Source organism: Chaetomium globosum, genomic scaffold (genome assembly GCF_000143365.1).
Source record: "Chaetomium globosum CBS 148.51 scaffold_3 genomic scaffold, whole genome shotgun sequence".
Taxonomy (NCBI): Eukaryota; Fungi; Ascomycota; class Sordariomycetes; order Sordariales; family Chaetomiaceae; genus Chaetomium; species Chaetomium globosum.
Window position 1 is genome coordinate 3,061,225 of NT_165978.1, and position 24,537 is coordinate 3,085,761.

Below are 24,537 nucleotides of genomic sequence, written 5' to 3' on the forward strand. Positions count from 1 at the left end.
CGACGGGAACCCGTTCGATGCGGCCTGGGCGGCGGTCGTGGCGGCGCTGAGGAATACATCGTTGCCTGTCGCGAGGTGGGACCCCGAGCGGGAGATGGTGGTATGCTCGAGGACGGAGAAGAGGCAGTTGAACGTCAAGGGTCTGCCGGTGGCGTGTACCGCTGCGGTGTTTGAGGAGAAGGAGCTGGGGGAGGTGGGAACGGGCGTTGCGGAGGGTAGGCATTGGCTGCTTCTAGATCCGGATCGGTTGGAGGAGACTCTCTGCAGAGAAGCGATTACCATGGTGGTGGACTGCAGCGATGGGGAGACGAGGATTAAGAGCATTGAGAAGCAGGGTGGCACGGCGATTGGGAGGGAGCTGGTCCGCGGGTTTGCGACAATTGCGGAGAAGAGGTGGAAAGAGGTCCAGGGTAGCTATGAAGTGAGGACCGTGTTTGGTTGAGAATATGGACAAAATACGACTGATACCCAGAGGAGGACTACTCATTTGACGCGTCGTCTGGCGGCTTACGGCTCATACTGAAATCCGGCCAGGCGCCCTCAACAAATCACTGCCGAAGTGTTGAGCATCAAAAAGGCTCGAGGCGGCGAGGCAGTTGGGCAGCACAGGGAAGAAGACGACGGGGAGCCCTCGGAGAGCTAGGAAGGTACATGCCTGACCAAAGCTGTATCCTGAGGGTTCTATAAACTCCCTGAACCACCATGGAAGCCTGCCTATGTCGGCCATTGAATTTGTCTGGGTTCAACAGGCGACTGTCGGAAGAAATGAAACTACACATGAAAACAATCTAATAATCCATTCAGCAACTTGACTTCATCTAGTTCAATTTGTTTATTCGGAGTTGGGAAACCTGCTATGTCAAGGGGACAAAGCCTGTGCTGTAAAAGTTGAAGTCAACCACCGGTTTGCCATCCAATGCCCCCACCCTAGCATACCTATATTGGGAGGGCATACCAACACCGTGCTTGCTTGACCATGCCACTACACAGAGGCTCATGAAATATCTCCCGAGCCATGAGCTAAGGTAGCCCTAAGTCTTTATTCAGAGGGGCTCATTCGGCACCCCGTGGCAGCAGACAGCCCAGCAAGAACAGCGGTTCCTAGGTAGTCACTCAAACACAACATGCAAAGGCTCCTCTTATCACAACCCAAGCTTCTGGACGAAACTGGAGAGAACTAGGTCACAATATCTACGAGTTGCCCAGAATCCGATGATGCAACACCTTCTCAAAACCCTTCAAGGATTGAAAGAAACATAAGCTTGCGAATTGGAATGTGTCTAGACCTTTCGACCCGCTCTTACAGGTGAATTCCAGAGCAGGAGATACAGGGAGACAGATTGATCTGCCGCCCGACTTAAAGGTCCTAATGAAAGGTCCTCCGCCAGCCGCAACGCCTTCGTGTAAAGCAGCAATTGGGTGGTGTGTCGAGCGCTGATTTTCGAAAAGAGAAATTTCCAGCGAGCCCTGCAGATCTCCAAGTTTTTGCTAGGCGAGAACTGGCGGTCCGTGCACCAGGCGGGCCGAATATCTGCCGACCACTGCTCTTGCTATGCGGGTCCACCTCGACTTCGACTTCATTCAAATTTTCGCTGCCTGGGAATCCTCCTTCCACTTTCCATTTCATCATTTTCCAAAATTCCATCCGACTCGACTGCTCTAGACGGTCCTGCCCGTTAGGGGTCTGCCTTATCCATGTAAAAATGGAGTCTCTGAGCGACACCCTTTGGGATGTCGTCATCAGCGGCACCGGGCTGCAGCAGTCACTGCTTGCGCTGTGAGTTTGCGACAACCTGCGGAGTCCTCGGTTTGCCCTTCTGACTGACTTAGCCTCTTCTCTCCTTGAAGAGCCCTTTCGCGGTCCGGCAAGAAGATCCTGCACATAGACCCCAACGAGTTCTATGGCGGCCCCGAAGCAGCATTCAGTCTTCAAGATGCTGAGTCGTGGGTGGGCCGAGTTTCAGCAGGCACCGCTGGCCTTTTCAAGTCTGCGACTATTGCGCGGTGCGATAGTTCCACTGGGTTATCGTCCCGAGCATACTCGTTGGCCCTTGCGCCACAGCTCATCCACGCGCGCTCGGAATTGCTCTCACAGCTCGTCTCCTCGCGTGCCTACCGCCAGGTCGAGTTCCTTGCTGTGGGGTCCTTCTACATTTTCAAGCCCTCCCAGGACGCAGCCCAGCAACCGAGTTTAACCCGCATCCCATCTACCCGCGAGGAAGTCTTCTCGACCACGGCAGTCTCGGCCAAGGCGAAGCGTCTTCTGATGAAGTTTCTCAAATTCGTCCTGGACTACGAAAGCCCGCCGCAGCTAGAATTATGGCAGCCGTATACCGACTCACCACTGGTTGATTTTTTGCAACAAGGGTTCAAGATGGATGCAGATCTGCAGACGTACATCGTCACCCTCACCCTTTCGCTGGACGGGAAGATCAGTACCAAAGACGGGTTGGCTGTCATCCGTCGCCATCTCTCGTCGATGGGTGTTTATGGCCCCGGCTTTGCCGCGATCTACCCCAAGTGGGGTGGCCTCTCGGAAGTTGCACAGGTTGCGTGTCGTGCCGGCGCCGTCGGTGGCGCCGTGTACATGCTCGGAACTGGCATTGAAAAGATGGAAACTATTGAGGACGAGGTCACGCTTCAGCTCACTAGTGGCGACACCATAAAGACACGGAGTCTGGTGCGCGCTGACGAGAACCCAAGCGATCAAACGGGTATCAGCAGGTTGGTAGCCGTGGTAGGCTCACGGCTGAACTCATTATTCGAAGCTACCCTAGAAGGAGCACCACGACCCGCCGTCGCAATCGTCGCTTTCCCAGCGGGTTCTTTGTCAACCGCGGCTGGAAAGGCGTCAGAGTACCCGGTCTACCTGTCTGCTCATGCCAGCGAGACCGGGGAATGTCCTGTTGGTCAGAGTAAGTTCACCCGAGCAACATTCCCTCCCCCCGAGTACATGATGATCTCCATTTTGAATACTTATCTACATTGTCTGAGCTTCGGCGTTGACGCTAAACACTTCTGACATTCTGATGTACTCCTCTTCAATGCACCTTTCAGCCTACTGTATGGCAAAATCCAGGCTAACTGAAGACAAACAGGCGTCTTGTACTTTACGACTTTTACCACGGCAGATGCCAAGGAGATTTTGGAGCGGGCACTGGATGCGTTTGTCGGTGTCACAAGCGACGGCCAGCCTTCTCAGGTCTTGTACCGACTCCAGTATGAACAGCTGGCCGGCCAGAACGCCTTCAGAGCAGAAGGCTCGATCTTTACGCTCCCCGCGCCCTTTCCCTCCCTCTCGTTTGACGACTCGGTATTGGGGCCAGTTCGTGAGGGATGGGAGAAGGTCATGGGTGAGGCTGCTGCCGAAGCAGAGTACATGGTTTTTGAAGACCGGGAGGGTGCCATGGATGATGACGATGTTTATGAATAATGGCCATGATAGTAAGAGTTGTTCTCTGGTCTTGTGTGATGATAGTACGTCCACCAGAAACAACGAGTGCAATGCAATGATGAAGGATGATCTTGATTCTCTTGAGCTAACGATGCGCCGTGCCTGTCTATCAGCAATGATATTCCCCTTCTTCCACGCAAATGAATCCCGTGGTATCTTCCGTGCTAACATTGCCGATATTACGCTGCTGCTCGCAGCACACCCATCTCAAAAATTTGGAAGGAGTATGTGTCCGTCTTGAGGCCTTGATAAATGGCAAGGTCGCCATCGACCCCATTTCAACGCCTCACCGAACCGACGCCAGAAATACCCTCCATCCGTCATACCTCATCCGTTTGCTCCGCAAGGCAATATCGTAACGGCGCCAGTTGGGCGCTAGCTAGGTTCGCAAGCTCCCACTCGTGCACGTCTCACATCATCTCGTCGTCGTCGTCACCGCCAATCCCCTCCAGCACCTCTGCACTGCCACCACCCACAACGGGCAACTCCACCCCAAGCCGGATCGTGCCGAACGGGTGTAAACCACCCTGCCCATCTTGCTTAACCTTGATAACGTTCTTGGTGGCCAGCGATAGGACGTGGTAGAAGGCCTGGGCCACCACGGCACGCTTCTGGTCCTCTACCTCGAAGAGGGTTTCGAATTCCACCCACTGCCTTCCATTGTTGCCGGCATTCCCGGCACCACGGCTGCGGCTGCTGCTGCTGCTGGTGACTCCCTCCTCGTCGGGCACGCCCTTGTCGCGGGCGACGGATTCGACATAGTCGAGGAAGTTGCGCCCCTCGCGATCCAGCGCGGTGCGCATCATCTGGGAGGTGTTTTGGGTACCGCCGCCACTGCCGAGGACGAACTGGTCGGGGTGGAGAGGGCCGCTGGCGAGGCTGCCGGCTGGGCCGGAGTGCAGCGCGGCAAAGTCAGATCCGAAACCATCAGAGCCTAGGAAGGGTTGGGGACCATCGCTGAAGCGCTCAATCTCTGGGCCCGGGATGAGGTGGCTGCCGCGCCCGTGGAGTGGGCTGGCGCTGACCTGGCGGCTGGGCGGTCGGCTCCCTGCTCCCTTGATGGAGGAGCTCGGGATCTGGGAGGAGGGGCGGTTCCAGGGTACATCGGAGGGGATGTCGGGCAGGGCGGACTCTGCGCGCCTACCTATCTCCACGGGCGGGAGGTCTTCGTCGCCTTGCAGGAGGAGGATGTTGTCGTCTTCGGGCTGCGGCTGAGCGTGTTGCGAGTCTTCGTCCTCGCTAAGCCGCCGGCGGACGCGGCGCTCGCCGTCTTGGTCTATCTCGAGGGCTTCCAGGGCTGAACGGCGGCGGCCGCGAGGGGCTTCAATATCCTCGCCATCAGAGTTCGAGATTATAATACCAAGAAGGCGAGCTTGCAAGCCCTCGCCGGAAAAGTGCGGTGCCAGGGGATGCGGGAGGCCCGGGATGCCGGTCGGGAAACCGATGCCTGCGATGCCGCGGCCGAAGACGAGGTTGAACGCGTTTTTGCGGGCTTCGGCGGCTGTGACACTATGGCGCGGCTGGCTTGCCTGCTCGGCGTTGGCGAGGTAATTCGTGGACCAGGCCTTGAGTTCCTGCCGTGTGATTTTGGTTTGATCATCGGGTGCCAGGATCGGACGGCGCCGTTTCCGCTGGACGCGCACCGGAGCACTGCCAGAGCTGGCTTCCTCTTCGACCGCAACTTCTTGCTCCTCCGGTCCCAGCTGCTGTTCTTGATTCTGCGCCTGGTTCTCCTCCAACTCCTCCAGCACCGGAAGAGGTGGGTCTGAGTGAAATACATGGCCGCGGTCGCTCATGATCACGTCGCCTTGGTCGTCAAACTGAACAATCCCGGCTTGTTGGGTAGAACCTGCACCTTCCTGTTCTTCTAGGTGTGGGAGCCGCGGCAACTGCGGTTCATCCGAGGCCGGTATGATATTGCCGTCAGCGTCGATCTCGAAACCCCAGTCATCGAGGGCTTGCAGTTCTCGCTCCTCTTCGGCGAGTGGCATCAAGCCGTCATTCCCCTTGTTGGGCGTCATTGTCCCTGTCCCGAATGGCTCTGGAAGTATTCCACCCCCAAATGGTGACTGAGAGAGGTCGAAACCACCGAGGATTGAGCGGTTGGAACTAGAGAAAGAACCATCAGGCTGCAGGGGCGAGAGTTGAGAAGAGGTCTTGCGAGAAGCTTGGCTTTGGCTGCCCTGCGGAACGACTAAATTACCGTCATCGTCAAAATGGAAGGCAGGCAGGTTAGGGTTTAGATCGAACTCCGGATCGTCCTCCAGCATCAGCTCCGTCCGTCTTTGTTCATTAGCTTCAGGACCAAGCGAATGATGCCTTGCAAAACATACTTCGATTTTCCGGCGCGAGGGTCGAGGGCGTTATCGCTCCCAGTCAGCGCGCTGTAGAAGGCCCTCATGTGGGCTTGTACCCTCTCAGCATCCGAGAGGACATAGTGGCACTGCTGCGAATAGACCCTGGAGAGTCCATAGAGCAGGCTCCCCTGGAGGCGCAACGCAATGGGGGCGCTGGGTTGGAGTATAGTTTCGCATGCCTTCTGGACATCTACTTCCTGGATTGCCTTCCGCGATATCTTGCGGGTGGTTGACCTAAGCCCGATCGTCGAGACCAGCCTGTGCAAGAGCTTGTCAGTATCCTCCTATCCGACTGTAGCGCCAGTGTTCGTACCAGACGGTCGCCACACCATACGCCTGGCTTGTGAGAACTATATAGTCATGTCAGGACACTGTCCTTTCGAGTTTCCATGCCTCTAAATGCTTACTTTCATGACTGTAGAACATCGTGTCCCCCAATACCGCGTTGCCAACCTCCTTTTGTTCGTGAGAATGAAGGACCGCCCCAATGAAGGACGGATAAGGGGTAACTATGGCTTTCAGGTATAGATTGAATGAGAAACGGAGGAACGAAGAAAAGAATGTGACGGATGCGGAGGGTCAAATAAAGGATGGGAAGAAGAAATGATGTAGTTGTCGGATCTGCGACGTCGTTTGCCGAAACGCGTCGTGTGGTTGAGGAAACGGTGTCGGTAGGCACGAAAGTGCCACGCTGATCAATTATACGGCGGCGATAAAGTAAAATGGAAAGGAACTGCAGAATCAGAAATATTTAAGTTCAAGAGCAGCCCCGACGCAGACACGCGCCTCGTGGATTAGCTCTTCACCTGAATAGGAAGGCACGCCTTATAAACGAGGAACATTCGGCTTCAAGATCTACCACAAGTGGGTACGCGGCATCGAACCATTATGAGCAACCTGGCGGTTCCAAAAAGATCTCAGTTTCTAGACCGGATTTGATCAAAATTGGTTTCTTCGTTTCAAGCTTGAAGGGTCCTTGAGACCCTAAGCCATGGCATAATACAAATTGAGGATTGCTCCCGTATGACTCTCACCCTTACAACAAACCATACCCACTTCTGAGTAAAAACACATAGACCCTCTTAGGTAAGGAGCTTGATTCTCGAATAGTTGTTTCGCGCTATGAAGGCTTTTCAGCCATCGCATCTGCAACCCCTGAATGGGAGTTGCCAGGTCAACACAGCTATCAACAACTCCAAAGGGCCGTGCAAGGCGCATCATGATGCTTTTTTTATGTACATCCTGGAAAGCTCCCTGTAGACAGAAGGCTTTTCACAGACGTATAGCTCCTAATTCTAAATGGTATTGTGGTGATGGTGCGATCAGACGAGTCAGCGTGAGACAACGAAAGCCTCGTCGGCGGTTCGGTATTCCATGCCAAGAACAGGTTTGATTCCAGAGTTTGTATGTATAACGCGAAACTTGAGCGTTGAGTGTCCCAGATGCCCTATAACCAGTAGGAGCAACCTTTCGGCAAATAAGGTACCCGACTTCTCGTTCAACGTTGCTCGACATGATGTGGTTTCCTTCCCAGGGCATCTCGCAGGTCTCAGCCAATCAGACAACGAGCGCATCGATCTTATCAATCGCCGTTGTCGGGCTGCCCCACCATCATGCCCCCACCATCCCCCACCAGAAGAGATGGCAGGATTTATAAACATATCGCGCCTTCTATACATAAATGCTCGGCGAGCTCGGCATTCGCTCGGAACTCAGTCGTTCCACCCAGCCTTTGTTGAGGTTTTTCAGCATCGTTTCCGATATCAATACGCCACAATGCCGCTCTAATTCAGCATCAGCCGATTTTTGGATCGTCTCATGTTTAGGATTAGGATTCTTCTCATGAAGGATTAAATACCTAGAACGAACGATCATTCTTGATACACCCAAGGAGACCAAACTTACAACCCCCTCCCCCCTCCAACACCATCCAACATGGCCTCCCAAGACGACGACCTCTCCCGCCTCCCCGCCTCGGTGCGCGCCATCCTCACCGCGCACACCTCCCCCCACCACGCCCCCCTTCCGCGCCCGCACCGGCTACACCCACCGCACGTGGGCGCGCACCTTCAGCTCGCTGCCGGAGCTCTACATCCAGCCGCACACCCTCCGCGAGATCGAGCACGCCGTCACCCTGGCCCGCCACTGCCGCCGCCGCCTGACCACCGTCGGCTCCGGCCACTCCCCCTCCGACATGACCTGCACCTCCTCCTGGCTGCTCAACCTCGACCGCTTCGCCCGCGTGCTGGCGGTTGATGCGGCTACGGGGCTGTGTACGGTGGAGGCGGGCATCCGCCTGCGTGATCTGAGTGCTGCGCTGGATGGGCGGGGGCTGGCGCTGCCGAATCTTGGCAGTATTGATGAGCAGAGTGTGGCGGGCGCGATTGCGACGGGCACCCACGGGAGTAGTTTGCGCCATGGGCTGGTCAGTGAGTGCGTGGTGGCGTTGAAGGTGACGATGGCGGATGGGAGGACGAGGGCCTGTTCGGCGGAGGAGCGGCCGGAGCTGTTTCGCGCGGCGTTGTTGTCGGTGGGTGCGCTGGGTGTGGTGACGGAGGTGACGCTGCGCGCGGTGCCGGCGTTTTCGTTGGCGTGGAGCCAGACGATTGATGCGGATGCGAGGTTGTTTGAGGGGTGGGATGATGTGCTGTGGAAGCAGGCCGAGTTTGTGCGCGTGTGGTGGTTCCCGTACATGCGACGCGCGGTGGTGTGGAAGGCGGATCGCGTGGAGAAGGAGGAGATCGAGGCCGGGAGGGTGCGCCACAGCCAGCCGCCCACCAGCTTCCAGGACAGCCGGCTGGGGTATATCGTGTACCAGAACCTGCTGGCGCTGGCGCGGTGGTTCCCGCGGGTCACGCCCTGGATCGAGTGGTTTGTCTTCGGGCTCAACTACGGCTTCCGCAACGGCGAGAGCACGCGGGTCAGCGGCTGCCAGGAGAGCTACAAAGCCTTCCTTCTCAACTGCCTCTACAGCCAGTTCGTCAACGAATGGGCCATCCCCCTCCACAAAGGCCCCGAAGCCCTCCAACGCCTCGGCGCCTGGCTCAACCGCCTCCAGCCCGGCGACCCGGGCTACGTCGACCACCGCATCCCCTTCAGCGCCGACGGGCTGTGGGTGCACAGCCCCGTCGAGGTGCGCGTGAGCGACACCACCGTCCACACCGACAGCACCACGCGCAACAACCGGCCCTTCCTCGACATCACGCCGGACGACGGCCCCGCGCTGTACCTCAACGCGACCATGTACCGGCCCTACTATCGCGACCCCCCCCACGAGGCCACCGAGCGCTACTACCGGGCCTTCGAGTGGCTGATGCGCGACCTGGGCGGCCGCCCGCACTGGGCCAAGACCTTCTCGGTGTCCCCCGGCGAGTTTGCGACCTGGTACGGCGCCGACTGGCGGCGCTTCTGCGCCGTGCGCGACAAGGCCGACCCGGAGGGCATGTTTGTCGGGCCGTGGCACCGTCGCTATCTGCTGGGTGAGGGCGACTCGTCGTCGCCGTCGGATTCGTCGGAGGAGGGTGATGAGGAAAAGGGGTTGCGGAGGCTTGCGCTGGAGGAGGTCGGGTTTGTGCACGAGAAGGCCGAGGGGGGCGGCATCTGCGTGTTTGGGAGGCAGAACTCCATTGTGCCGGCGTAGAGGCTGGGCGAGATTCTGGGGCTCGTGAGGAATTTGCTGAGGGAGGGGATTTGGTGGGAGTTTGGGGACGAGGCGTCAGGGCGGCCGTCGTTTTTTTTAAGTTCCATGATGTCTTGAGCAGGAAGCATGTCGACCCATAGAATTTGTGATGTTATTTGTATGGATGCCGTATCTTTCGGTTTCCCTCGATCCAGCTGTTCCTGGAGGCAGTGAGTGTATGCTGCGACCAAAAGAAGTGTGTGTATTTGTCTCTGTATTTCTAGCGCTTATGCAAGACAAACAACTTGTACACAATCTTCCACCATGCTGATATCTGAATCCCCTTCACGCATCCAACTTCAACATCTCCAGCATCCTCTCAATCTTGTCCTGTAAGATCTCATAGTTCACCGCATCTGACGCAAACTCATCCTCGACCACCTTCCCGTTCAACGTCTTGACGCCACCGCCATCAATGTATCCGCCACCGGTCCGCCCATCTCCCACTTTCGCATTTTCTGCATCCACATCGCCGCCTTGGTACCCCTCCCCACCGCCCTCGGAATCGGAACCGTCATCCAACATCTCCTCTATCCCGTCGCCCTCAAACCGGAACCGGAAGCGCTCCGAGAGATAGTAGCGGATGTCATCCAGCAACTCGATGGTGTCGGTCTCCTGGCGAGCTTTGATGCGGTCGGCGCTCTCGCGAATCAGGTCGGCAAACTCGGCCTCGTCGATGTAGTCCTCTAGGCGGCCGGCCAGGTACCGAGCCGCAAACTCCTCCAGGCGCTGGACCTTGAGGTCCCAGGCGGCGCGGATCACGTCGTAGACGTTGATCGGTTCGATCTCTACTGCTGGTCCTTCTTCCCCGGCTGATGGGACGGGCTGTCCGTTGGGGGTGGGCATGTCCGGATGACTATTGTGTGTGCGGTCGACGAGCGCGTTGCTGTTGCCGCTGCCGAGGGTGGAGATGGTGACGGCGGCCTTGGTTTTGAGTTTCTCCAGGAGGAGCATGTCGGCCGCGTAGAGGAGATCGAGCGCATGCTCGAGCGGGCAGTCGGTTTTCTCCGTGTAAAGGAAGCGGAGGATGATTTCGAGGACGGCGGGAGTGCAGTCGACTTTGATGATGTGGAGATGGTCCGAGTCGTGAGCTTCGAGGAAATCGGAGGAAAACATGGTCTCGAAGTAGGGGCTGCGAATCAGGAATGGTTTGTGGACTGGGTAAAGCACCGAACGGCCGGATGGTTTCGGCGAGGCGCCGTTTTTCGGTGTAGTTACCTCTGCCGGACCGATCGGGATGGCGGATCCGTCGGGGGCAGTTTCGGTGTGGTTCTCGTCTTCGCCTTGTGGTTGATCGTCCGCCCTCAGGAGGCAGTCGGCAAATATTGCATTGTTATGAGGCCACTTGACGTCGCCGGCTCGGCGGGTGTCGACTTCCACCTTATGCTTCAGCACTGTATCGTTGAAGAAGCTATTCACTTGGCCCTGGGCGCGCTGGACTTCATCCTGCTGGCGCTGCCTCGCCAACCGACGGTCATTGATGGACAACACGGCTTCCCATAGCTTATCGATCTCGAGCTGCTTACACAGCTTATCGATTCCCCTGAAAACTTCCTCCTCGGTAACGGCACTACCTGGGCCGACAAAGTCGCGGGGTAAATTGCCGAGGTACAAATACCGGAGTACGACCCTGAAGGCCTCCACGGGGATGGCTTGAGGTAACTTCCAGGTTACTGTCTCTGGAGCATCAGCAAACTTGCGCATGAAGTAAGGCGATCTAGCCGAGAGGATGAATTTGTGGAGGCGGAAGTCCTCTGCCGGGGCGGAGAGGGTGATGTCGGATGTTGAGGGGCTATCCCGGACCAACAGCGATGTGACGTGTGAGGACCATGGCTGCAGGGGGTCTGCCGATTTGGAGTAGTCGTAAGATAAAAGTAGGTTTCGAATTTTGTTGTTGAGCGCGTTGTACACGGCTCGTTCCCGCTCGAAAGAGTCTGGGTCGGCCAAAGCCCCTGAAGTTTGTCAGCATCGAATTCCAGTCCAGTTCCTGTTGAGTTCCCAACGAAGATACAATTGGACGTACCTGATTCTAGGAGTAACTGGACCAACTCATAGTGACCACATAAACTTGCCTAATGTTCAATTAATAATGTGAATTCATTGCAAGACAGTGAGAATTGAAGGACGAGTGGCTGGCTACTCACTACAACGAGCGGGGTATAATCATAACTATCCTTGGCGTTGATGTTGACACCGGCTGAGATGAGTTCCTGGCAACTCTTCAAATCACCCCTCCGACACGCCTGCAAGAAGTCCAGAAATTCCTCCGACGTGTCGAGGGGGTGTTCGTTGCGGAGGACTCCCGTGCGGATGAGCTTATTGTCATCCTTGAGTTTGGCTTCCAACTCAAATTTGCGGATCGCCATGGCCTATTGCCTTTTCTAGGCGGTGAAGGAGCAGAAAACAAAAACTGAAAGACTACGAATACCTTAGTTAAAGAAAGTAAGGGTAGTTAGGATCAGACTACTTACAAAATCAGAAGGGGCAATGGTCTCTTGGTGGCGTTCCTGATATTCCTACTGTTCCCACAGTCTATCACACAGTGCTACCTCCGGTTCGGAAGCCGCGCCTGGGCGGTGGGCGAGTGTGGCTTGCTGCCAGTTGGAGCCGTCTGGGTGGCGCGAACAATGAATCAATCTTCAAGCGACTTGGCAAGGTACTTGGCGTGCATTGACCAACGGCAGTTCAGGTCGAGCCGACTTCGAGTCTCAGGGCCGCTTCTCGGGCCGAGACCAAGCCAATGACACCCGCTCATCGGTTTTCCCCAAAAGCAAAAAGCAACAGCGCAGAATCAAGCTGTTTCCTGAGTTGGGCAAGTGTATCTTGTCAGGTGAAACATCAGGCTTCCAGGTCCAACGAAGTTTGTCCCAAGAGAATCTGCCCGCTTTGTGAACCCGCCGCTTGTTCCCCAAACTCCCTGTGCCTCCCTGTGCCTCCCTGTGCCTCTCTTTTGCCTGCTTTCACCTGCTGTCGCCTGCTTTCGCCTACAGCCCGCCTACTTTTTTGGCGAAACTTTGAATTCCATGTCCCCACCGACGATTGACGTACGGGCTATTGCAGCCGCGGCCTTGGACCTGTCGTCGGCAGCCCAAGGCCATCATCATGTTAACGTGATAAACCCACCTTCGTTTGCCCTGCCACCGCTCGAGCCGCGGTCGATTCCGGCACCGACCAACAACAACAATAGGCTCCCACAGCTGCCACCATTAAACTCGGTTTTCTTCCCGTGGTCGCCAATCCAGGTCCAGCAACATCATCCTTACCTACTACAACAACCGGTTGTTTCAACGGGCCCGCGCATACCGCCACCAGGGTATCCCGACGCGGCGTGGCATCCCCACCTCTTGCTGCACCCGCCCGCACCAGTATCCACACCGGTGCTGCTGCCGCATTCTCGACATTGGCCCGGTGAGCCGGTCCGGCCTCTTCAACCTGCTCCAAACGTAAATGAGCAGCATGCCGAGATAGTATGTGACCGTATTTGCAAGTAAGCAGAGCAGCATGGCTAACGCCTCTCTCCTAGCAATTTGGAAGTGAGAGGCTTGGGCAACCCCCCCAAACGGGGCCTAGGGGCGAAGGGCAAGACGAGGAAAGCGGAGCGCAGCAGACGTTACCACCGCGAAAATTGGTAGAGCGTTTCCGGGCTTCTCTGGAGGAACAGCTGAAACTCGATTATCGCTGCTTCGACCAGAAGGCACGACAGCAAAAACAGGCTGAGCTGGCCGAGCTGGAACGAGAGAATAAGACCTTCAAGCTGCAGAAGAAGGCGGCAGAAAAGATCACAGACGAAAAGCAGCGGGCGTACCAATTGGACCGGGTGAATCGCAACCATGTCAAGAGAGTCGTTAACATCCGCAAGAGGCACAGGCGGTATCCTCGGGCTCAAGAGGTTTGGCAAATCACCACCACCAAGAGATAATAATGCACAGCACCTGACATACCATGTCCAATGACATTAAATGATGCAAATAGTGCAGATAGTGCAAATACTATCAATGCCGGGTATTGATTGTTTTGATTCTTGACGCCTGTGAGAATCTGAAAGCTTTGTTTTGCTCTAGATGCGAAAATGTAAAATGTGTGGAGGGTCGCAAAGTGGATGCGTGGTGTTGTGGCTGGGTTGCTGAATTGTCAAAATCGTCAAAATCAAGTGCAGCGTGCATGGGTTTGCTGGTTCCAGTCAATGGAACCAGAGCTGCATTCCAGGAGCATTAGGGTTGGGGTAACACTCAGGGTCGTGGTTTCCCGCTTCATCCCGAGCCGCTTCCCGATTGAGGAAATACCCCTGCTTTTTTGGGTTCGTTGTTCGCCCGATTAGGACGGTTGCCTAGGCAGCGACGGGTTTGTTGACTGGGGATGTCAGGCTTCGCCGAAACGGCAGGAAGGAACAACGCACCCAATTTAGAGCCCAATTTAAAGATTTGCTCCTTTCTTCAACTGCACTTTCTTTTCAACAAGCAGCCTCGTGGGAGAGATACTAACCTAGCAGCAACACCGTTTGCCCGTTTGCCAATCCATCAACGTTTGCTTATGGAGTGCGCCATTTGACATTGAACACCAACTCCCCCTACTACACTTCGAGGTTGCCCATCATGTCGGAAAGCGACAAGTACGAAGTGTTGGAAAAGATTGGTATGTGTTTCTCTTCTTGGCGTGTACCGTCGTGGGCGTCACCCAAGACTGACAGGACATGACTAGGCCATGGCTCGTTCGGGGTCATTCGAAAAGTCCGTCGCCGGGTCGACGGCATGGTCCTCTGCCGGAAAGAGATCAGCTACCTCAAAATGTCCCAGAAGGAGCGCGAGCAGCTCCATGCCGAATTCCAAATCCTCTCGACCCTCCGTCACCCAAACATCGTCGGCTACTACCACCGCGAACACCTCAAAGTCAGCCAGGACCTACATCTCTACATGGAATACTGTGGCAACGGGGACCTGGGGCGGGTTATCCGAAACCTGTCAGACAAGAACCAATATGCGGAGGAGTCCTTTGTCTGGAGCATCTTCTCTCAGCTCGTCACGGCGCTGTACCGCTGCCACTATGGCGTCGACCCGCCCGCGGTGGGGAAGGCTGTGTTAGGGCTAGGATCAACCGCGAGGCCAAAGCCGCCATCAGGGGGGATGACTATCTTGCACCGCGATCTCAAGCCCGAAAACGGTACGTATTCGTTGCTTGGATAATGTGTTCGACCATCCGGAACTGACCGTTACAGTGTTCCTCGGCGACGAGAACTCGGTAAAGCTGGGCGATTTCGGTCTCTCCAAGGTGATGCAGTCCCACGATTTTGCGTCGACATACGTAGGCACGCCTTTTTACATGTCACCGGAGATCTGTGCCGGCGAGAAGTACACGCTCAAATCCGACATCTGGTCATTGGGCTGCATCATGTACGAACTTTGCACACGAGAACCGCCATTCAACGCCAAAACCCATTTCCAGCTCGTCCAGAAGATCAAAGAGGGCAAGATTGCCCCCCTGCCAGCCATCTACTCGCCGGAGCTCTTTGCCATTATCAAGGACTGCTTGCGGGTTAACCCAGACAGGAGGCCGGATACCGCCATGTTGCTGAATCTACCGGTGGTGCGGTTGATGCGCAAGGAAAAGGAAATAAACGAGTTCAGCAAGTCGCTCAAGACCAAAGAGGAATCGCTTAACAGGCGCATCCGGGAGCTCGAGCAGAAGATCACGACACTCGACCAAGACAAGGCTTCGATGCGCCACGAGATCGACTCGTCTCTTCGGAGGGAATGGGAGGTCAAGGCCCGGCTGGAAATTGACCGGTTGGTCGGACAAGAGATTGAGCAGCTGCAGCGGAAGTTTGACCACGAGGTTCAGCTACGGGTAGAAGTAGAGCTACAGAGCAGGAAGGATGAGGACAACCGCCACGACCTCCGGTCCTCGAGCTCCAAGTCCGATTACCCGCATTCATCAATAGGGAGCAACGAGGGCGAGCATTCCTCGGCGACGGACATGTCGGAGATCTCTGTAGAGTCTCCCGATACGTCGATGCACCCGCTCAAGAAGGGCGCCCGCACACCTTTTGCCCGGGCTCAGACAATGTTTGCCATGGCACCCGCCGGCACGCCGATGGATATCGAGATGAACTCGCCTTCACCTATCACGATTGCCTCTCTGTCGCTCTCGCCTCGCCGTAACGTCGGCACTAAGCCGCCGATGCTCAACCCAGGCAACATCTTCGCCGCCAACCAGATGGCAGGTGAAGCACGCTGGGAACCCTCCCAGGACTCGGACTCGGAGTTAGACGACGACATTCAAGTTCCTTCGCCGACGCGGATGATCAAGTCGAGCAAGAACCCCTTCACTTCCAAGGGCCGCCCTCAATTACATGCCCAAAAGTCGATGCCCACGCACCGCTTGCAATCTAAGCAATCGCAGGCGGCCCTCCAGGCGGCCCACCAGGCCAAGACCATCCCCGTCGCGGCCTCGACGCCCGATTTGCAAACCGCTGTTAGAAACATGGGAAGCAACGGCGCGCTGCACGACCGTAGCAACAGCCCGAGCCGCCGCCTCAGCAAGATCCCGTCGGCCGCCAACCTGAAAACAAACAGCAACGCCAGCAGCGGCAGCAGCAACAGCGACGGCAGTGGTCCATCGGTGCCCCTCAGCCGCAAACCCTCCAGGGGGAGCAACCTCAACAGCAAGGACGGGGGCGACCAAGGACCATCTGGAACTAACCAACCCCCGGTCCTTAATAAACTCCCCACCGCCGGGGGGAAGAACAACATTCGCGGGCGCACACTCGTCGAGTTACAGCAGGCGCGCGCCGGTGGGAGGCCCATGAGCGCCGTGTTTGCCAGCGAGCACACCGTTAGTCCCGTGCGTGCGTTTAGGGAACACGCGGCGGCAGCAAACCGCGGCGTGGCCTTCTCGGACTCCCCAGCCATCTGGGACCCGGAGCGGGACGACATGCCAAGCCCGTTTCTGGTGCGGCGCAAGCCGATTGTTGCGTTGGCGGGACTATCATTTGGGAAGGGTGAGAGGGGGAGTGCCTAAGCATACCTCCCTCGCATTTATGGCATGCATAACTTACGTGTGGCGGGGGTAGGGGGGATGGAGACTGAGAGGTACATGTTGTGTGTGTTGCGTATAGGAGGATCAGTCTGGTGATGATACCCATTGTTTTGTTTGGGGCCGCTCGTTTATTTTTTTGAGTTTATTTTCCCTTTGTCGGGATGGGCAGCGGAGGACGGCCGGTCGGCCGACGCGTTGGCAGTTAGCGGAACCGTGGTATGGGGGGGAGGGAACGCAGGGCGATGATGCCCTCATGGTCATGACTACGACTTGGGCTGTAACGGTGTTCAGGGGTGTGGAGATCCATCATTCCCATCATCATTATAGCCGCTTCTGGGCTGGGGGATCCCCCCAGCCTACACACTTTCATTTGTCGTACGAAAGACGGATGGGCAGACGGGAGCATTTGGACACGAGGCGTTTCTGGGGGATGGTCTGGATGGATTTGGGTTTGTTTTGTTTCGTCGTGTTTGTCTATATGGCGAGGAGTGTTCGCTCTCCTCAGCTTACCTAGTTAATTTAGATTAACGCTCCATCTCTCCCCGCAGTCCCTCTCTGCTGGTATTGTTTTTTCTTTCGATGGATTTGTCGATCGCCGCCGCTCTTGGGCATTTCACAAGAAAGGGGGGCAGTGAGGGGATAATCCTTCACTTCCTGAAAAAAGCATGACCGGCTGCGGCTGTATGAGCACTATCACGCTGCCGCCGTTTGGCTTTTGGCACCTGTAAACCGGGACCCCAGCCCAGCGGCTCAGGCTCCGTGCCTCCGGAGATCTGCTCATAAAAGAGGAGGCGGTTTTGGATTTGGAATTGCTTTTTTTTCTTTTCCCTCACGCTCTCGTCTGACTCGAGGTGATGGGACGGGACGGGGGGGGGGGGGGGGGGGGGGGGGAAGAAAGGGGAGGTTACCATGGCCTGCTTTCCGGGCCGGGGAATTGCCCTGGTGCTGGGGCAGCGGCCCCGGATATCCATGGCATCTTGGGTCTGGCTAGCCATGGAGTGCTGGGCTGCTGGGTTGCCGGGCTGGGGAGCTCGGCACATCGTTTTGTGAGTTCTGCATGGTGGTGGAGCGTGTATTGCTTATTGCTTTTGGGGGGGGATTTGGCGTGGTACTGTACCAGGCTTTTCTCTTCACTTCTCCACTTGCGAGGGGGTATGGGTGGATAGATGGATGGGTGGGTGGATTTGGGGTATGAGCAAGTTATGTTATGCTCTGGACATATCTACATGAGATACCTAGGGCAATGAATGGTGTTGGGGGGTTGGATGGAGCTGTGCCTGTACGCAGTCAATGTGTCTCTGGGTTACTCCGCGGGCTGAGGCAGACAGAGAGCGAGAACAAGGACGAGGACGAGGACGAGCACCCACTGAGCACCACTGCTCAGTGCTGTGCTTCTGTTGAACCTCGCCGGCTCGGCTTGACTCCCCGTTCAAACGACAGCGGCAACTATTCCGTCTGGCCTGGCCTGTCATATCTGACAAAGTTGGGGGCGGGACACGGCGCTACTGCCGTGCTACACATCGCGTCTTCCTGCTCCCACAGGTCACTTGTCAGAAAACCTGCGGGTTGCTTCGACCCGGGCCACGGGAGCTTCGCGGTCGTTGGTGGTGTGTACCCAGCAATGCCTCCGGATCGGCCGCTCTGGGAGACGTGCATAGGGCGTGTGTGTCCGTGGCGCCGCGGGGTAGGAAGCGAGAAGCCAAGCGGGCAAGCGAAAGGGGGGGGGGTTGGACACACAAGGAGAGCACAAACACACTTGACGACGCGGGCCTGTAAAAGGGGTCTGGCCAGTCGCCATCGTGCCTCTCAGCCACGCACTCACGATTGCATCGTCAGAAAGGCATGTCCCTGCTGCGATCCTCGGCCAGACCCAGCTCTCTGCACTAATGAAGCCGCCCTCGGCCCTGTGGCGATCTGCCGCCCCCTTCCGCTCCCCCGCTTCCATGGTTTCTCCATCTCGGGTTGGGAAAGCTGAACGGGTATGTACTCACGCAGACGGTGACCACCTTCCCTGGTATGGTGATGGGCCCACAGCGAGTGTACGCAGTCGATACCACGCGCAGTGTGAACGGGTGCTATCCGCTCAAGGACGGACATGGCCGAACAAACTTTGACGGGTGATGTGACGGCTGATGTTGGAAGGCGGGTCCCGGAGAGAAGGCCGGTGGGGGGGAAGGCCTTCCGAGTGCTGCCACGACGCGCCACCCAAAGTATGAGACAGAAGAAACAAGGTTTCTGAGGGCAAGCTGCAGGAGCCCCGTTCTATCCTGCAGTAGTGGAACTTTCAGCAAGCCACAGGGACGCAGAGCGGAAGGCCAGATCGGATTTTCTCCGAGCTGCCTTTGTCCAACATTTCCGCGTTACAGTAGCATGAGTAAGAAAGATGGGAATCGACGATCGCTGCCGTCCTGTGATCGACCCGGTCCGTTGCTGCATGCAGTCAGCCTTGGAATATATTGTGCGGCGCCAACAGGGTCCAAGTCGTAAGGGTACCATTTGCGAGACTCATCGAGTCCGAGCTCATGTTCTGCTTCTCCAAGGGCACGTCTTGACGCGGGGGGTTGCAGCCGGTTGCTGGTCATTGGCGGGCCGCTTGCTTTGTCGAGAAAAGGCTGCCCCGGAAGTCAAGGGTTGTGTGACGTGTGGCTTGAACAGCTCTGGCAGCTTGCGGCCCTTGCTTCGCTCTCATCGGCGCGGGGAACCCCCCGGCGGTTCACCCTGCAGTCATCGGACGATTGTGTCGGTATTAGTATATTTTCTTTGGCGCTAAGGCAGAGGCCAAAAACAGGCCAGCCATCGTCGCTGGGCGAGATGATCGAGTTGTCAACGTCTAATATTTTATCATCCGGGGCACTCAAGGACGAAGCTGATTTAACAGATGCCTTTGTTTTGCGGGCTCTTCCTGTGCTGTGTGTATTCAGTCTGGAAGCCTGGGTTCAACCAACACCACCCACCGAGTCGAGGCATCTGGGAACCGTTAGGAGGCTGGTGAACAGGGGGCATGCTTTGGGACTCGCTTACCGGCGCGGCCCAGGGGGTCCCAAAATAAGGTGAGACATTTCTTGCAACGGTCGGAGAACGGCGAGGAAAATTGTCCAATAAAAACGAAGTAATGGAAAAAAGCAAGAACTGGGGCTTGTGGCCATTTCAGGAGCCTCACAACATCAACACAAAGACGGTGTCAGTTGGGAGCACCGGAAGCTGCTTAGGGACGAGCCATTGCCTTTTTTTTTTTTTTTTTTATACAATTGGAAATGTACATTGTGGCTCTTAAGGCCAGCGTGGGAGTTTCATTGCGCCGTTAGGAGGGAAACCGTCAACTGGGTGGCAGGGGGTGGCGATAAACGCGCGGATCGAGTGCCGGGGTATGGGGTCATGAAATCTGGAAGCATTGCTGGGGAATCTCAATCTGATGCAAAAAAAGCTCCGACGACTTCGCATTTGCTTCAAAACTCCCGACGCTGGTTGGTACGTTTCTCCGGGGAGCTTTCTCCGGAACTTCTCCCGTATCAACCTGCCATGCTAGGTGACTGGGGAGAGGGCTTTTTTTTCATTCCAGCACCAGGAACATGCTTTAACGGGCTACTTGTCCAGGCGTGGGGTAATCGGGGAAAAGAAGAAAGTGGTTCAGAAAGACGCGTTTGCGAATCCGGAACGTGGTGATTGGGCTCGGTCGGCGATTGTTGTTCTCCGGTCCCAAGGACACCGTCTGAGGCACTCAACCGCTCGACAATCCGATTCGACAACGGCAGAAGGGAACTGTGTCCAGGAATCCTACCAGGCTCTGCCCAAGAGGAAATGATTGCCGAGTTGACGTGGGCCGTGGCTGGCGGTGTTGGGTCCTTCATATGATGCCTCACCCAACACGGCGATCGACACCGACAGAATGCAACCTTGAGTTGTCACCTCAGCGTGGGATGATCATCCCGAGCCGTGTGAAGCACCGATGAGTTCGGGGGCTGCGAGGTTTGGGCAGGGCTGGATCAGTACCGGGCTCAGGTGCCGCCGACACCGCCCTTTCACCCTTGCTCAACACCAACCCACTAAGCTCCCCAGGGATCAAGGGGAAAGGATGTGGTCTCACTTCTTCAACGAGGGGTAAATCCTATCGTTTGCCACAGGGTGTCGCGGACTCTGGTTTCGGATGGGCAGTGAACCCGAGGGCGATGGTCTCCAGACCCGGTCGAGCTTCCGGCAGTATGAGTGCGGCGAGCCAACGGATTGGTTGCACTCTCTGCACATCTTACCTTTATTTTTGAACCAGTCGGTTCCATCGTCGATCTAAATGAATGGTCAGATGTGTTGCTGGGTGTGCAGCAGTAGGCGCCGCAGGGTAGCAAGGCAGGTGACAGCTACGGGCACCGGCAGAGTGCTCCAGGCAATCGGAAGATCACGAATCGCTCTCGATGGCCGATGACGAGAACTTTACTCGTCTATGATACCAATGACACGCTATTGGGAGGCTGCCACGACAAACTGGTAACCATCCCATGCCCCCGCAGTGGGAGCTGTCTTCGAGAAGTCGAGAATGAGAGGCTTGTTCTCTGCCAGCGCACCATGTATAGCACAAATTTTATGCTCGATACCCGAGGAGAGACGGGTTGGCGGCGTTGTGAGGCCTAACGCTTGTGACGACCAAGCGTGTATACCTGAAGCAGCAATATCTTGTCGATGGAGGGGTTTTGGTACTTTGTAGATATCGAGTGTTTGCTGCTCCGATCGTCGAGATCTTATGCGAGCCAAGAAGTTACTTTCCGTCAGAGCCTGTCAAAATCGAAATCAATATAGCCCAAGACGGGGCTGAAGCCGGCGTCCTCTCGGAAACCTGCCGAAGAAACGGTGGTATCCCTTCGTATGGGCCGATGGTCGAGACGAGCCCATGTACGGATGTACACACACTCCCTCGCCACTCATGGGCTCAGAACCCCCCCCACCCCGTCAATAGACTACTGCAGCACTATGCACTTGATGCACCGTATTCTTGAGGCTCCATGTAATACTCGTCCAAACGTGCTGCGTATATGAGCATAGAGACTTTGGTTCCGCGGGGACAACGCCACCGACGAGCCAGAAACAGTTGGCTCGCCGTGATAGGTTACCCTTCGCGTCACAATGGCAAGTGACTGCTTTGGCCAGCCCCAGAAGGAAGCTCGAAGAGTCGGTGTTACACTGGGTAAGCCAGAGCTTTGGAACGGGGATCGATAATAACACCCTACCTGAGCCTCGATGCTGGTAGCGGGCTCCGCCCGTTCGAATCGGGGATGCACACCCAACTTTTTGATCTCCGGATGTGCTTGCCGAGCTGGTACCGAATAGCGTGCACTGTGTGAAAGATTCTCTTGTTCAGTCGTCGCCGAAATGAACTCGACACAGCCTCATTCTGGTCCCTCTTGCGGGACATGAGCCGGCGAGCTCAGGAGAGACTGAGTGAATGGGACATCGACTGAAGTGGGGCGGCGGTATCTGACACCGGGCTGGTATGAGATATCGCCCTGCATCTGTCTCCGCCGTTGCCATCTGAAGGTGGGTGGAAGTCGAGCGGCGCTTGACGACACGACGGGTTCGTCTCTCGAGTTTAGTGCCCTGACGCACTTGGGGAAACTTGACTCAGGGCCGAGATGGTAACAAGTTTCTGGTTTGATGAGAGATCTCCCCTGCGCTGATCGACAGATTCCACAAACTCTATTCCACCCCTTGGAGATCGCCTTTCGTTGCATCGAGGTGTGGGCCGGGACCTCCCCCCTGCTCACCACCTCGGACCGGGCCAATTGGGGAGTTTTGCTGCCAGCCCAGACGCGCTGTCGGTTACATCATCGCTCCGTCTCTCGCGAAATTGGAACTTTCGAGACCTTTGTTTGACGGGATTCGGGGGGGGGGGTAATGTGTGCGCGCCAACAATCTCGCTCGTCTGTTCCCGCCTGCGGTTCGGCAGGGGACAACGGCGCGGGGGGTTGCGATGGGTTCTGGTGATTTTTGCCGACTGGAACTGCGGTTGGTGTTCAATGATCAATCCTTTTGGAAGGCCCGAATGAATGCGTGGGACGGAAACGCTGTTGACGACAGTGCACCCGTCGTGTTTCAGCGCGTGGGGACGGGGCAAGGTGAAGAAGACGATGGAGACGTCGATGCAGGTTCCATCGTGACGACGCTTGGAATATCCGAAAAGGGAAGGTAGTTAGAGGTTGATGACATGACATGCGACGGCAGCGTGGCATATTTCCCGAGCCCAAAAGGATGAAAACGGTCGCCGATCATGCGCTATTCCAGAAGGAGTACTGAAGCCTTTCGAGGACCTAAGCGAGCGGCGCTAAGCCGACGCCTCGTCGATCGCCCGCGAGGCGGGTAATGCCCGTTTGGGAAACCGGTATTGCTTGCAGGGGAGCGCGACAGTCGAGTACGACGTTGGAACCAGAGACGTGCAAGCGGGTGACCGCCCAGCCATCGTCGAGGGGAAAAGGCTGGGGTATATCATGCGTCATATGAACGGCAATCAAAGAGTGCCCGAAGTACAGCCGCTCTGTGCCGTCCACAACGATGAAGCTGAGGTCCGGGGCCCCGGGGGGCAGTCTCCCACTGAGGAACGAGGATGACGGAGGCTCGATGATCTGTCGATGGAGAAGCCCTCAAGCGGCTGAGCGGTTGGGGGATGGTCTCCACGGGTCGTCTCGAAAATTCCGGAACATTAGTGGAAATGGCAGTTGGAGCGGTTTGTTGGCTGTTGGCTCGTGGCTGGGACAGGGGACTGAAGCACCAAAAGAGCATGTCGTCGACGATCCGATGCGATGTGCGACTTGTTGGCGGAGAAAGTGAACCGAAGACGACCACACGACCCAACACCAATCACCCAGCCACCCGAGTGGCTTGAGCGACGGCTTCAAAACAAAAAGCAAAGCCACAGCCCACAAACTGACTGACTCTTCCGTCCCAAACTCCTCGGCCAAGCCAAGACAAGGTGCTGTGCCGCAAGTGCCGCAGAGTTGGCCGGCAACCAGGCCTGGAACTTCACTGCTCAAGAGCCGAGAGTACGGAGAAGCCGGTAACGGCAAGCGAAGTGGTGTAGCGGGCCTCTGACATGACCGGGCGGGTACCAGGTCCGCACCGGGCCCAAATCCTAATCGCGGGGTTCCGGAGTCATTCAGACGCAAATTCAGACCGGCCGTGATCAACAGAGTTGAGACTGGACTGACGCGAGGAGACCGAGTGCCGAGTAACTTGGTAGTTACACATACGCAGGTTTTTCGACCCCATTTTGTTGCAGTGGGGAACGAAACAGCAGGCAACCGAATTCGGAATTCAGCGAGATCGAGTTCGATATTGCGTCTGTGAATGGAAGTCGCCAACGTGGCTCTTGCCAGAACACCGGGGCTTGAATCCTAGGTAATTGGAAACTCAGACAGAAGGAGCAGCTGAGCATCCCAGTCACAGCCAGATTAAATTTACGTGCTGAGGGCTTCGCTGCCCTAATTCGAGTCGGCTTATGTTCAGTTGGCACCGAATCTTCCCGTTTGTCGGGCCTTAACCTACTTCTTATCTCACCTCAAATATTCATATAACCACTACGCGATTAACACGATCCTCGATTTTCACTTCACCGTTGCGCCCAGGGTGCTAACCAACTCATGGCCTCCGTTCATCATCCACCTTCCGGTTCACAGTGCTCAACGCCCGGCTATGATCCATGGGTAGGATGTAGTCGTCTTGTTGGTTCCCCAACTCCAGATGACATCAAGCAACCCGGCCAGCCTCGGTATTTCAGCGCGGGCATGATCACCGCTTATGGTTGCATTTCACAATTGGTCCGTTTGGGAAAAGGATGCTACGACAAGATGGGATGGAGCAACTACGGCAAGCTTTTCTTGACGCAGGAGACTGCAATTGTCCGCATCTACACTAGGCTGCTAGGATGTCGTCCCAAATCCTGCATGTCGACCCATGCACGAGTGACGACGGATTAGTTTCGGTTTGCTGAGACTGCCTGCTCTCGGGAATTTCGTCCCGTCCTTATGCCTTGGGAC

General features: G+C 56.3%; 9 protein-coding genes across 9 annotated transcripts in view; 7 read left to right on the forward strand and 2 right to left on the reverse strand.

Moving 5' to 3' along the window:
• The window catches only part of CHGG_06297 (uncharacterized protein), a gene marked incomplete at both ends in the record, with an annotated part of 1,015 nt that extends 573 nt beyond the window's left edge, over positions 1-442 (forward strand). Inside the window, one exon of the mRNA XM_001222391.1 lies at positions 76-442. Within this exon, the coding sequence (XP_001222392.1) occupies positions 76-442 (367 nt within the window). The remainder of the gene's footprint in view (positions 1-75) is intronic.
• Positions 443-1,703: 1,261 nt separating this feature from the next.
• Positions 1,704-3,433, forward strand: CHGG_06298 (uncharacterized protein; the record flags this gene model as incomplete). Its single annotated transcript, XM_001222392.1, has 3 exons — positions 1,704-1,777; positions 1,849-2,915; positions 3,099-3,433. 3 exons carry the CDS (start codon positions 1,704-1,706, stop codon positions 3,431-3,433), a joined length of 1,476 nt encoding a protein of 491 aa, XP_001222393.1.
• Positions 3,434-3,864: 431 nt separating this feature from the next.
• CHGG_06299 (uncharacterized protein) lies at positions 3,865-6,237 on the reverse strand (the record flags this gene model as incomplete). The annotated part of the gene is made up of 4 exons (XM_001222393.1): positions 3,865-5,737; positions 5,788-5,913; positions 6,125-6,161; positions 6,219-6,237. The coding sequence occupies 4 exons, from the start codon at positions 6,235-6,237 to the stop codon at positions 3,865-3,867; spliced, it is 2,055 nt and encodes a 684-aa protein (XP_001222394.1).
• A 1,509-nt stretch (positions 6,238-7,746) lies between these two features.
• Positions 7,747-9,451, forward strand: CHGG_06300 (uncharacterized protein; the record flags this gene model as incomplete). The annotated part of the gene is made up of 2 exons (XM_001222394.1): positions 7,747-7,788; positions 7,910-9,451. 2 exons carry the CDS (start codon positions 7,747-7,749, stop codon positions 9,449-9,451), a joined length of 1,584 nt encoding a protein of 527 aa, XP_001222395.1.
• Positions 9,452-9,775: 324 nt separating this feature from the next.
• Positions 9,776-11,856, reverse strand: CHGG_06301 (uncharacterized protein; the record flags this gene model as incomplete). The annotated part of the gene is made up of 3 exons (XM_001222395.1): positions 9,776-11,442; positions 11,514-11,562; positions 11,635-11,856. 3 exons carry the CDS (start codon positions 11,854-11,856, stop codon positions 9,776-9,778), a joined length of 1,938 nt encoding a protein of 645 aa, XP_001222396.1.
• Positions 11,857-12,513: 657 nt separating this feature from the next.
• Positions 12,514-13,409, forward strand: CHGG_06302 (uncharacterized protein; the record flags this gene model as incomplete). The annotated part of the gene is made up of 2 exons (XM_001222396.1): positions 12,514-12,957; positions 13,014-13,409. 2 exons carry the CDS (start codon positions 12,514-12,516, stop codon positions 13,407-13,409), a joined length of 840 nt encoding a protein of 279 aa, XP_001222397.1.
• Positions 13,410-14,082: 673 nt separating this feature from the next.
• CHGG_06303 (uncharacterized protein) lies at positions 14,083-16,504 on the forward strand (the record flags this gene model as incomplete). Its single annotated transcript, XM_001222397.1, has 3 exons — positions 14,083-14,122; positions 14,189-14,647; positions 14,703-16,504. 3 exons carry the CDS (start codon positions 14,083-14,085, stop codon positions 16,502-16,504), a joined length of 2,301 nt encoding a protein of 766 aa, XP_001222398.1.
• A 927-nt stretch (positions 16,505-17,431) lies between these two features.
• Positions 17,432-19,576, forward strand: CHGG_06304 (uncharacterized protein; the record flags this gene model as incomplete). The annotated part of the gene is made up of 4 exons (XM_001222398.1): positions 17,432-17,568; positions 17,762-18,183; positions 18,359-18,501; positions 19,178-19,576. 4 exons carry the CDS (start codon positions 17,432-17,434, stop codon positions 19,574-19,576), a joined length of 1,101 nt encoding a protein of 366 aa, XP_001222399.1.
• A 2,058-nt stretch (positions 19,577-21,634) lies between these two features.
• CHGG_06305 (uncharacterized protein) lies at positions 21,635-21,969 on the forward strand (the record flags this gene model as incomplete). Its single annotated transcript, XM_001222399.1, has 2 exons — positions 21,635-21,695; positions 21,896-21,969. The coding sequence occupies 2 exons, from the start codon at positions 21,635-21,637 to the stop codon at positions 21,967-21,969; spliced, it is 135 nt and encodes a 44-aa protein (XP_001222400.1).
• Between the last annotated feature and the right edge of the window lie 2,568 nt (positions 21,970-24,537).